The sequence below is a fragment of the Diospyros lotus genome, chromosome 7 (assembly GCF_014633365.1).
Source record: "Diospyros lotus cultivar Yz01 chromosome 7, ASM1463336v1, whole genome shotgun sequence".
In the NCBI taxonomy this organism is placed as follows: domain Eukaryota; kingdom Viridiplantae; phylum Streptophyta; class Magnoliopsida; order Ericales; family Ebenaceae; genus Diospyros; species Diospyros lotus.
This window is the reverse complement of record NC_068344.1, coordinates 34,972,696-34,983,676: the sequence shown is the minus strand read 5'-3', so window position 1 is coordinate 34,983,676 and position 10,981 is coordinate 34,972,696. Positions and strand designations below refer to the sequence as shown.

The window sequence follows — 10,981 nt, the reverse complement described above, 5'->3', positions numbered from 1 at the left end:
TTGAGATGCAAAAATACAATCGAGCTACACATGAAGACATAGCTATGCATTAAAATATAGAAGGAGAGAAAAGGGATGCTTGCCTTTTTTATTAAAAAACAAGGGAAGAAAAGCACTCTAAGAGCTTTAAAATCTCCCCACCTTAAGCTTGATTCCACCACACTTAATAGAAAAGAAAAGAGAAGCAAAGAAGATGAAGATGATGAGGAAACTGCCGAGAAAACCCAAGAAAGAGAAAAGAAAAAGAAGAAGAAGAAGAAAAATGGAAGAGAAATGGGAGAAGAGTGGCCTTCACGCCAACTCCATCTACCCCCACCACATTTCCCATTTTGCCCCTCCCCAACACACACACCACACAAAATATCAAGGGTCCATTTGGGCATTTTGCAACATTTCCATTTCTTTTCTCTTTTCTTTATCAAACCCATTATGCCAATTACCATTTTACCCTCTTCTTAATTCAAAAAGCAAGCCCATTTTTTACTTTTGGCTTTATTCATTTCCTTTTCTATTTATTTCATTCCACTTCATAAAAACACATGGGCCCAAGCCCATTTCATTGGCCCATTTCAAAGGGCCTCAACAAATCCTTAAGCCCACTTTTAACATTTTCCATATTTTTCTCATTTTCTTATCCCTTCTTCTATATTCACAAATTTTACACACACACAATATAATGCACATATATAATGCCAATGCCCACTTTATTAATGGCCCAACCCAATCAAAAGCCCAATTCATTTTAGGCCCATGGGTTTCCTCTAAACCCATTACTTTTATTGGCCTTAAACACTTGGCCCAAACCCATTTATTTTAATTGGCCCATCTCATTAATACATATCATTTCATACACACAAAAATATTTTCCATAATTAAAATATTAATAAACTTCTAGACCTACTAACGGGTTGTTACACTAACAATTCCTGGCACTCCGCAATAAAATGGTGTTGCAGAACGCTGGAATAGGATTTTGTTGGAAATGGTTAGATCGATGTTGGTGCAGGCAAATCTCCTTATTAGTTTCTGGGGAGATGCGTTGATGATTATAGCCTACATTCTTAATCGTGTTCCAAGCAAGTTCGTGCCTTCTACCCCTTACAAGTTATGGATTAGTAAAAGTCCAAACTTGGATCACTTGCAACCTTGGGGATCAGTTAGGTATGTTCATACCATGTCCCACAAGTATGGAAAACTTGGACCAAGAGCCAGTAAAAAGGTGTTCATTCGGTATCCTGCGAGTTCAAAATGATACATCATGTATGGTGAACATCCTAGTGAGGGTTTGACTGAGATAGAATCTCGAGATGTAAAGTTTCTTAAGGATGAGTTCCCAAGAATTAGTGAGGTTGATAAGGACTCCCAATTGTATGAGTTACAAGAGGAAGTGCCTTTGGTCAATGGGAGGATTCTTGTAGTTAGTGGGAGTGAACCCATAAACAGTATCTTGGAGACTCAAGCAATTCGACGCAACAAACGTCGGCATATCCCTCGTCGTTATTTCGATGATATTGAGGGAAGGGTACTTATGTGTGCCATGTCGGATGACACTGAGTCGACTTCTTATGAAGAAGTCTTAACCTCCCCAAACCAAGATCAATGGTTGATAGCTATGAAAGAGGAAACGGACTCGATGGATAAGAACAAGGTGTGAGAACTTGTTGATCTTCCATCAAATAGAAAGGCGATTGGTAACAAATGGGTCTTGAAAATCAAACACTGAGCTGATGGATCGATCAACAAGTATAAGGCCCGATTGGTGGCGAAGGGCTACACCCAAATAGAAGGTGTAGATTTGTTATAGACATTTTCTCATATGGTGAGATTTGACTCTATTCGCGTGATTCTAGCCATCGTCACTCATTTAAATCTTGAACTACACCAAATGGATATCAAGATAGCATTTCTCAATAGAGAACTAGACAAGGAGATATACATGGATCAACCCATCAGTTTTGTTACTGAAGGGTAGGAGGGCAAAGTGTATCGTCTCAAACGATCCATATATGGTCTCAAGCACTCGTTTAGACAATGGTATCTATGGTTTCATGAAGCCGTCACCTCCATAGGTTTGACCATGATGGAGGAAGACCATTGTATGTATGTCCAACGGACAAGAGATGGGTTTTTTATTTTATCCTTATATGTAGATGACATCTTATTGGTTGGAAACAACTTTGAGATGATCAACACCATTAAGGAATGGCTATCCTCTATCTTTGAGATGAACAATTTAGGGGAAGAGAGTTATATCCTCAGAGTTAAGATCTCATGGGATTGCTCAAGGAGGTTTTTGAGTTTGTCTCAAGAGACTTACCTTCATAAGATCCTTGAATGGTTTAATATGGATAACTCAAAGCCTGTTGATACTCTAGTTGATAAAGATTGCACCTTAAGTACTAGTCAGTGCACTAAAACAGATGAAGAAAGGAAACTAATGGAAAAAAAATCATATGCCAATGCTGTTGGGAGTCTCATGTACCTAATGAAGTGTATTTGTCCTGATATTTGCTTTGTCATTGGGCTAGTAAACAAATACCAAAGTAATCCAAGTGAGAAATATTGAAAAGTTGTCAAGAGAGTCATGAGGTATCTACGCGGTACTTATGATTATGTCCTAGTTTTCCAAGGTGGAGACATAAAAGTACGTGGTTACACTGATGCTGATTTTAGCGGAGATATAGATGATAGTGTCTCCACATCAACATATGTTTTCACTCTTGGTGCAGGCTCTATTTCTTGGCGAAGCAAGAAGCAAGATTGCGTTGCTCAGTTGACCATGGAAGCAAAGTATGTGGCTAGCTCAGAAGATGGAAGACATGCATCCTGGCTTAGTGCTTTCCTTCGAGAGCTTAGGGTAACAGTTGAGGCTGATGAAGCTGTTAAGATTTGTATGGACAACACAGTTGCGATGCAATTCACACATGACTCCAAATTCCATGATAAAGGAAAGCACATAAGAAAAATATATCACTACATTAGAGGATTAATCAGGGACAAGAAAGTGATCTTGAGTTATATTCCTAGCACTGAAATGTTGGCTGACCCATTGAGAAAGCCACTAAGTAGGAATGTATTTGAATCTCATGTGAAACGTATGGGATTACGTAGAATTTGAGTTCTGTATTTAATCACTGTTTACAACATTCATCTTGATTTATGCTAATGGATATTTGTTATCTTATTTAATGGATATTTGTTATCTTCTTTCTGTTTTCATTATATGACATTGTGTTGTTAATATGGAAAACATTGAAATAATTGTACATGTTCGTGAATGTCACCAAGCTTGGATCAGTCATCTCATGCGGACAATCGCCCTGACACTTGTATGGTGTGTAGGATGAGACAGCTTACTCTTGGACTTATGTGGTCAATGTAAGTGCTTTGATACATAAGGGATATTCAAGGTCATTATTGTTGCCTTAATATGGCTAAGATGAAATTTATTTGAAGAAATCGAATATGGATATATTTTGAATTCCATATTAAGCCTGAGAATAGTAGGATGTGAGTACTCATGAGTTGAGTGGCTTAGGCTAGTGCCTATGTGGTGACTAGGCCGACATCTGTACGATGTTTTGAGTATGACATCCTTGATTAATGGGAGCTCCACCGTAGCATGCACATCATACAGCATGCGCTTGTACGACAGCTATAGGGAAGTGACAAGATTGTTCTCTCTCTGTCATTGTGTGGGACCCTATTCAAATATGCCTTCTGACCTAAAATTGTTTCATGAAGTTGAGGTTCAATTACACTACTTTAGCATGTCACCCAATTGGCCAGCAAGAAAGCAGCTAGGTGGGCCATGATTGGGCAAATGGTTGAACCGAGAGATAGATTGATTCAAATTTTAGGAAAGATAATTTATACATCATATAAGTTTTGCATCTCATAGTCTGGACGATCATCTGTGTGATGGTTATAAGTGCAAGAACTTCGATTGATGATCAAATGTTGTTCAGAGTTACTCTTTAGAGATTGGAAGCATTTGATAGATGTGTTATTTATTATCTAATGCATAGATGACATTGCCCTCATTTATTTCTTTTGCAGCAGTACTATATTGGCATTGGTGATTGTTTGATATAGTACTCTTATAATTATCATCAAGGTCACACCCCTTGACGTCATGTATGAGGAGATAAGTTGAGCATTATCCCATGTACCCGAGTGAGAGATTGTTATAATTGTGGTTACATTAGGATAAGTTCCCTAATGATAAGATAAATGTTATGAATTTGAATTTGTTTCAAATTCATTAGTATTTGAATTTTAACAATATAATGGGATAAGTAATTAGAATTTGAATTAGATTCAAATTCCTAAAGAGATATACATATCTATATCTGTGTGATACCTATAAATAGGTATAGAACCTAATGAAAAATACACGACAATCAAAATCAGTTTTTGATTACTCATATACTGTCTTCAGTATCACTATTCAAGCCTTGGGCGGATAAAGGGTGGACGTATAAAAAAGCTTTTATAATTTTTTTCTATAGAGGTTATTAGACAAATTATATTTGATTATTCCACTGCGATCTAAGTATTCTACATACCATTTGCAATTTGTTTAAAAGTTCTACAAAAAAGATGGAAACGGGGAAGAGAAAGAATGCTTGGGTTAGTATAAGAACAAGGTAAAATGGTTTCTTTGGATATTTTTTTAATGTTAAGGGAAGACAAGATGACATTTTTAAAAAATAAATAAATAATCGATATAATTTAATCAAATCTTAAGGATAGTGTATGAAATTTACTTTTACTATTATTATTTAACCAAAAAATTAAAAGAAAAAAAATAAAATTAGATGATGAATACACACCACATAAGTTGTTTGGGTGACTCCACTTGCAATCTCATCGGATGATTCAAACGACCAACCAACGTCTAAGCAATGTATTTGGGTCCATTGGTTTTGGGCTTTCAGTGTTAGTCATTTTTAAAGTTAAAAGGCAAGTGACAAAAAATTCAACTATTAGCCATTTTAATTCCACTGGGCAAGACTTTAATCATCATGCAATAGATTTTGATACCGAACAATTGGATGACCTAGTTTGAGTTTACCCAAGTATCAAATGGCATAATTTGTGAACCCACATTTATTATTAAGTTACTGTTAGAATTAAGAAACTTTGTGCTTAGAGTAATGTTACTTAAAAAAATCAAATGTATTAATAGAAGAACATGAGTGTGATGTGTGAGTATAAGAAAAGAAATATATGATAGAATACTCAAATACATATTTGTTGCCATTTCTATTTTGATGAAAGTAGTATTGGGCTGTCATATGAGCGGAGGGATGCAAACAAGCAGCCATCAAGCCATTTTACAGCCCATTGCTGACAAATGTCAACTCAAATGGACCAAATATGGAATCCAAATTTAATTTACTTTGTGAGTCCAATTGTCATCTGTTCAGTTGGCCTAAGACGCCAGAATAAGGTTTTGGTATACAAAGTTAAGGGTTTAGGGTTTAGTTAAAAATAAATTATTTTTTGTATTTACGAGAATAAGCGTCAACCTTATTAATAAATAATAATCAATCTTAATTTAGATAAGCCCTTGGTAAATTCATGAAAAATTCAGGACTTTTTCTAAATATGGAGGAAAGCGTTACAATTAATATTTTGTATTTTTTTTTTAAATTATGAATACAGGACTAATCATCTGATTGACTACTGACCAGTTCGAAGATATCAGTATATGTAAATTTATTGAACATTCATCAAAGCCTAAATTCAGACAGCATCTAAGGGTAATACAGCAACCAAGATACCAAATCACAAAGCAAATACCATTCCTTCTCATGAGAAGCAATCAAACGGAAGACATCATGTCGCAAGAATAGATTTGAGCAAGCAGGATAAAGATCAAGAGCCCATATATTCATCCTTTAGATGATGCTGTCACCTGTGAGACATCACAAATTCAATCAAATTATGGCATTATCACCACATGTGAAGCCCATCATCCATGGTATAAATATCTATTCTAAGTTGTTTTCTTGAAAGCATAATTGAAAGAGTAAAAGAATTGGGTAAGGACTTAAACCTTCCAAAATGAAGTCACGGATCACCGCGTATCTCACTTGTATACACGAAGTCGTCTGATGGAGTTTACATGTGTGCATGTGACAAAGCCAGCCCCATATTTTTTTGGGGAAAATGCATAATTTCCAAGTACATGAAACAAATTAAAACAGTAAACCAATGAATTGGACAGACATATCCATAATCAAAAGAATACAAATGAAACACAGCAAATGTTACTGACCTGATATGTTTGGGTCAATCAAGATTATATTTCTAATTCTATCTGGAACTCTCAGTCTCGGTATGCTGCCAGTGAGGGTAAGGTCCTTGAGTTCGGGCAGTGCTCCTTCCTCAACTACAAACTCCTCCAGATATCCTGAATTAATTTTCAATACTTTGAGTTGAGGAAAGCTGTCAGCTTCTCCAAAGCATACCATCTTCTTCCCAAGGTATGAATGCCTTCCAAGTATAAGGATCTTAAGTCTAGGTACTTTCTTCAAAGTCACCATTGGGTCCATTTCCAGCATAGTGTACTCAAGGATAAGCTCTGTGAGGCATGTTGGCAGTTTATCATGTCGTGGAAAATCCACCATGAGGCTCCGGCACACAAGTAACTTAAGGTTTACATATGTAGACAGATCCAATGTTGATCTAAATTCAGTAGATAATCCCTGTGCCATATAAGTATCTTTTGTATCGTATGGCGATAATAAATGTAATTCTTCTAGCCTCTGTGACAGGGAGTTTGCACTTGACAATACCTCAATGATATGCTCAGTTGTAAAATAGACTTTCAGTCTTCTCAAACTAACAAGTTTGTGCAACCAATTGACCTCAAAAAGTTTGACAGGCAATCCATAGAGGCTCTGCAGGTCTGGTAAATAAACTTCAGATGGATGGAACCAATGGATATCCAAGTTGAACCCACAGACTGAAGGAGCCCAACATTCAGGAGGTAATAGAATATGTCTTAGTTGCTTCATTTTCCAGATGACATTAGGGAGGATGAGTTCAAGGCATTCATGTAGATCCAAGTTCAGCAAATTTTTCAAATTGCTTATGGCGTGAGGAAGCTCCACAATACACCCTCCCAATTCAAGGTGATACAGGTGTATTAACTTCACAATTTCATTCATAATATCCCTCAGCGGAGTGAAGCACTTTATTACTAGCACCCGAAGAGATTTGAAGCCTCTAAGAGGAAGCTTAACCTGCTTCCCACTATATCTTGACAAATCATCAAAATATAACAAAGCCCGAAGGTCTGGAGCTTGATAATTTGGAAAAACAAAGTTGCCACCATCATTTCTATAGGCAGTGACTCTGCGTGGTGCAGGGCAATCTGCCCTAGTGGCTACTACATTGAGAGAGTTAAAAAAGTTCATCTCCCTAGCCTTCGAAATGCAAAGGTCGTGCAAGATATTATGAATACGACAAAGTCTAACTGTCCCGTTGAACCTCCTCTTGACAACTTGAATTAGGTTTCTATCAACTAAGTGATTTAGGTAATCTTGCCCCACATCCTCGACTGCCCTTACTCCACTGCCATGTATAAATCCTTCAGCTGCCCATAAATTGATTAGTCTGAACGTGGAAATTTCGTGATCTTCTGGAAATAGACCGAAGTATAAAAAACAGGGTTTCAAGATTGAAGGTAAATCCTTGTAGCTCAAAGCAAATATCTTTGAACATTGGTCTTCATCTTTACCTATACTCTCTAATACCCCTTTCCATGCTTGTATGCTTCTCTCTCTTGATAACAACACGCCTGCTATAACTACTATCGCAAGCGGCACACCGGCACATTTCTTTAGTATTTTCTCACCAATGTTTTCCAATTGTGAGGGATCACCATCTTCATCATTGTCTTGTGGGGCAGCCATAACCACTTTGAGGAAGAGCTCTCTACTCATTTCTTCGTCTAAGGGTTGCAATTCATGTAAAAAAATTTGCCCACCAATTCGCACACATATATCTTTGGATCGGGAAGTGATGATTAATCTACTGCCATTCATGGAATTAACAGGAATGCCAATTTTTAAAGCATCCCAATGTTCAGTGTGCCATATATCATCAATTACTATCACATACCTTTTTAGGTTTAAATGGCGAAACAAATTACCCTCCAAGTCCTGTTTGCTCTCCTCGTCGGTCAAGCCAACTTGCTTTGCTATATCATGTAAAAGTTCATTTGGGTTTGGTCGTTGAGAGACATAAATCCAAGCTGAACACTCAAACATTCGTCGAACAGAATTATATACCTTTCTGGCCAGTGTTGTCTTGCCTACACCGGGCATGCCTGTAATTAAGATCACACGATGCTCTGAATCTTGATCCGTCACTTTGGCCACCAATTCCTTAATGTGTTTGTCCATACCAACAACATTTACTTCGTCAGTGTGAGGAAAAGTTCTTCTTGGATCCCATCCCTGTTTTCCAGGACAGCCACTTGCATCTTGGACTTGAGTAGTCCATCTCCTGCGATTGATATCCTCAACCCTGCGTCTTATTTCTTCAATCTCCACCGCAAAGTCACGAACAGTTTTGGCTTTCAAAGGCCAACAAAGATGCCCCTTCCAGTCATTCGTTCTAAGTGATGATAGCTTAGGGACGTACTCGTCCACGATATCCTCCAAATCATAAGCAAGATCGCAAGCGCTCCTGATTAAGTCAGCCAATCCTCCGCTAACTGACTCTACTTCATCAGCTTTTTCCAACAAAGATTCAATAGACCTCATCTCATCTCGAATCCAATTAATGTTTTCTTCCAACCCAGACAAGCGTGAGCCTTCTTCTGCTATTCGATCACCTGCAACATCAGCAAGTTTTTGGACAACTCCTGAAATAAGAATTTCTGCCATGTTAGATTTCCCGGAAGCAACAACCTTCAATCGCCCGGAAGAAGAAAGAAAGTGTAGTATCAAAAATAGGGCTTCCAAGAAGCCCACCAGCAAGTTCCCGGAATTTTTAACAAAGACAAGAAGACCAGAATATTTATCAAGTCAATCTCCGCTTTAGCAACGCCGACAGCTGCCAATGCCATCTTGCATCAAGATGCCATTTTGCATCAAGATGCCAACAAGATGCCATCTTGCATCAAGATGATGGCATCAAGATGCCAGCATCTTGATGCAAGATGGCATCTTGTTGGCATCTTGATGCAAAATGGCATCTTGCATCAAGATGCCATCAAGTGTGGGCCCTGAATTTTGCCACAAAGGCAACCTTGCAATTGATATCTTAGGTCGGAGTTTGCGGGACGTAAAGTTAGAATTAGACTTAAAAATTGAGCCAACTCTAGATATCGGACCCAGATTTAAATAAATAATCAGTAGAATTATAACAAATCCATAAAAGTTGAGTTAATTAAGACTTTTCACCAATATCACACTGTCAATTGGCAACCCATCTCTTAAGAAAAAATTGATGAAAATGCTTCCTAATCCAGCAAAAAGTCTATAAAGTTATTTGTCAGAAATTTCGAAAATCGTAAGTCAAAGTCTCTCTTTGAGGCAATGTATCAAACAGGTTATAGGCCAAAGCCAAATGAGAAACGTTAGATACAGCGATACTAAATAGAGACAAATTTATAGTAGAAAACATAAGAGATGAAGAAGCAATCCCAACTAAATGATTGTACTTTAATTTATGGATTAATTTTGCTATTTTACTTAAAAAGTGTTAAAAAAAACTTTTATATTTTCAGATTTTGAATCACAGCTATTACAATAAATGTCTTTTTAACATCAAGAGTGTTTTAATTTTTTTATTAACAATGATAAGTGTATCCCTGATCATAATAATTATACACAATTGGAAACATGACTCGTACACTTGTTATTTGTGCTCTTAAAATAAAATAATTTATTTAGCCATTTTCAAAACATTGTGATCAACTTAGTTTTAAAAATAAAATACAATAACTTATTTGACACTCACTCTAAATTTAAACTACTTCCAAAAAAATATCTAAATGATCGTGATAAAATCAAAGGTAAGTTTTTTATCAGAGTCAACCACAGGTATGTTATTGAAGTATTAGACTTGAAATACGACAAGCCCTATCTTTGCTAGAGCTACCTTTGCTTGCACAAACATGACCATGGATTATATCTAACCATTTTCGTCTGGCCTATCACCTGTTTGATGGAATGTCTCAAAGAAGGATTTTGGTTTATGATTTTCCCAGCTTTTGGGCAGATAATTTCATACCCTTTTCACAACTTCAGAAGAATTGCCCGATTTGTTATACTAGTTTTGTAATATTTCATTAATATTTATTTAAATGACGGGTTAAAACTGACAGTGTGACATTGATGACAAGTCCTTTTGTCAAGCGTTTGAGTGGAATTATTCTTCTAATCCAACTTAAATGGGATTGATTTGGAATGGTTCTACTGCTTGTTAATTTGAATCTTCGTTTAAAATGTAGAATTGGTTCAGTTTTTTAAGTTTAATTGGAAGTACCCATGAACTCATACATAAGGGATCACTTGCCACCTTGCCATTATCGTCAAATTCAAGGTCCACTTCTATGACAGCAAATACTACTGGCAGTTAGAATGTGCCGTATTCTGTTGGGCTTAAGCCATTGGCCCATTAAGCCATTGGCCCATATTAATTTAATATTAATAAGTGAGTCCAGTCCATACTTATTATATATTTTATATATATATATATATATAGATGCTTGAACGGACGGGTTTTTTAATTAATTGAAGGGAATCCGCCGCTGCACTTAAAAGGGAGAACCTGCCGCTGCAATTGGAGAAAGAAGGAAGCTGCTGCTTGCTTGATTAATTGGAGAAGGAAGCTGCCACTTTTCTACTTCAATTTCTGCTTTCTATTATCATGTGTTTGGTGAGTATTTCTTCTTTTTTACCGTTATTTTGGGTTCCATTTATTATTACATAAATGATAAAATATGTGGTTGTCG

At 36.7% G+C, this 10,981-nt stretch overlaps 1 protein-coding gene across 1 annotated transcript; it reads right to left on the bottom strand.

The window, feature by feature from the left end:
• Positions 1-5,583: 5,583 nt before the first annotated feature.
• Positions 5,584-9,139, bottom strand: LOC127806759 (toMV susceptible protein tm-2-like). Its single transcript, XM_052344252.1, has 3 exons — positions 6,287-9,139; positions 6,065-6,119; positions 5,584-5,923 (listed from the first exon to the last, which is right to left on the bottom strand). Exons 1-2 carry the CDS (start codon positions 8,904-8,906, stop codon positions 6,079-6,081), a joined length of 2,661 nt encoding a protein of 886 aa, XP_052200212.1. The 5' UTR covers positions 8,907-9,139; the 3' UTR covers positions 5,584-5,923; positions 6,065-6,078.
• Between the last annotated feature and the right edge of the window lie 1,842 nt (positions 9,140-10,981).

Excerpts from the sequence above, each read along its gene's own strand:
- LOC127806759 (XM_052344252.1), bottom strand. The coding sequence starts at position 8,906 with ATGGCAGAAATTCTTATTTCAGGAGTTGTCCAAAAACTTGCTGATGTT. Across the intron at positions 6,120-6,286 it reads GATTGACCCAAACATATCAG|ACGACTTCGTGTATACAAGT; the intron begins GTCAGTAACATT and ends AAACTCCATCAG.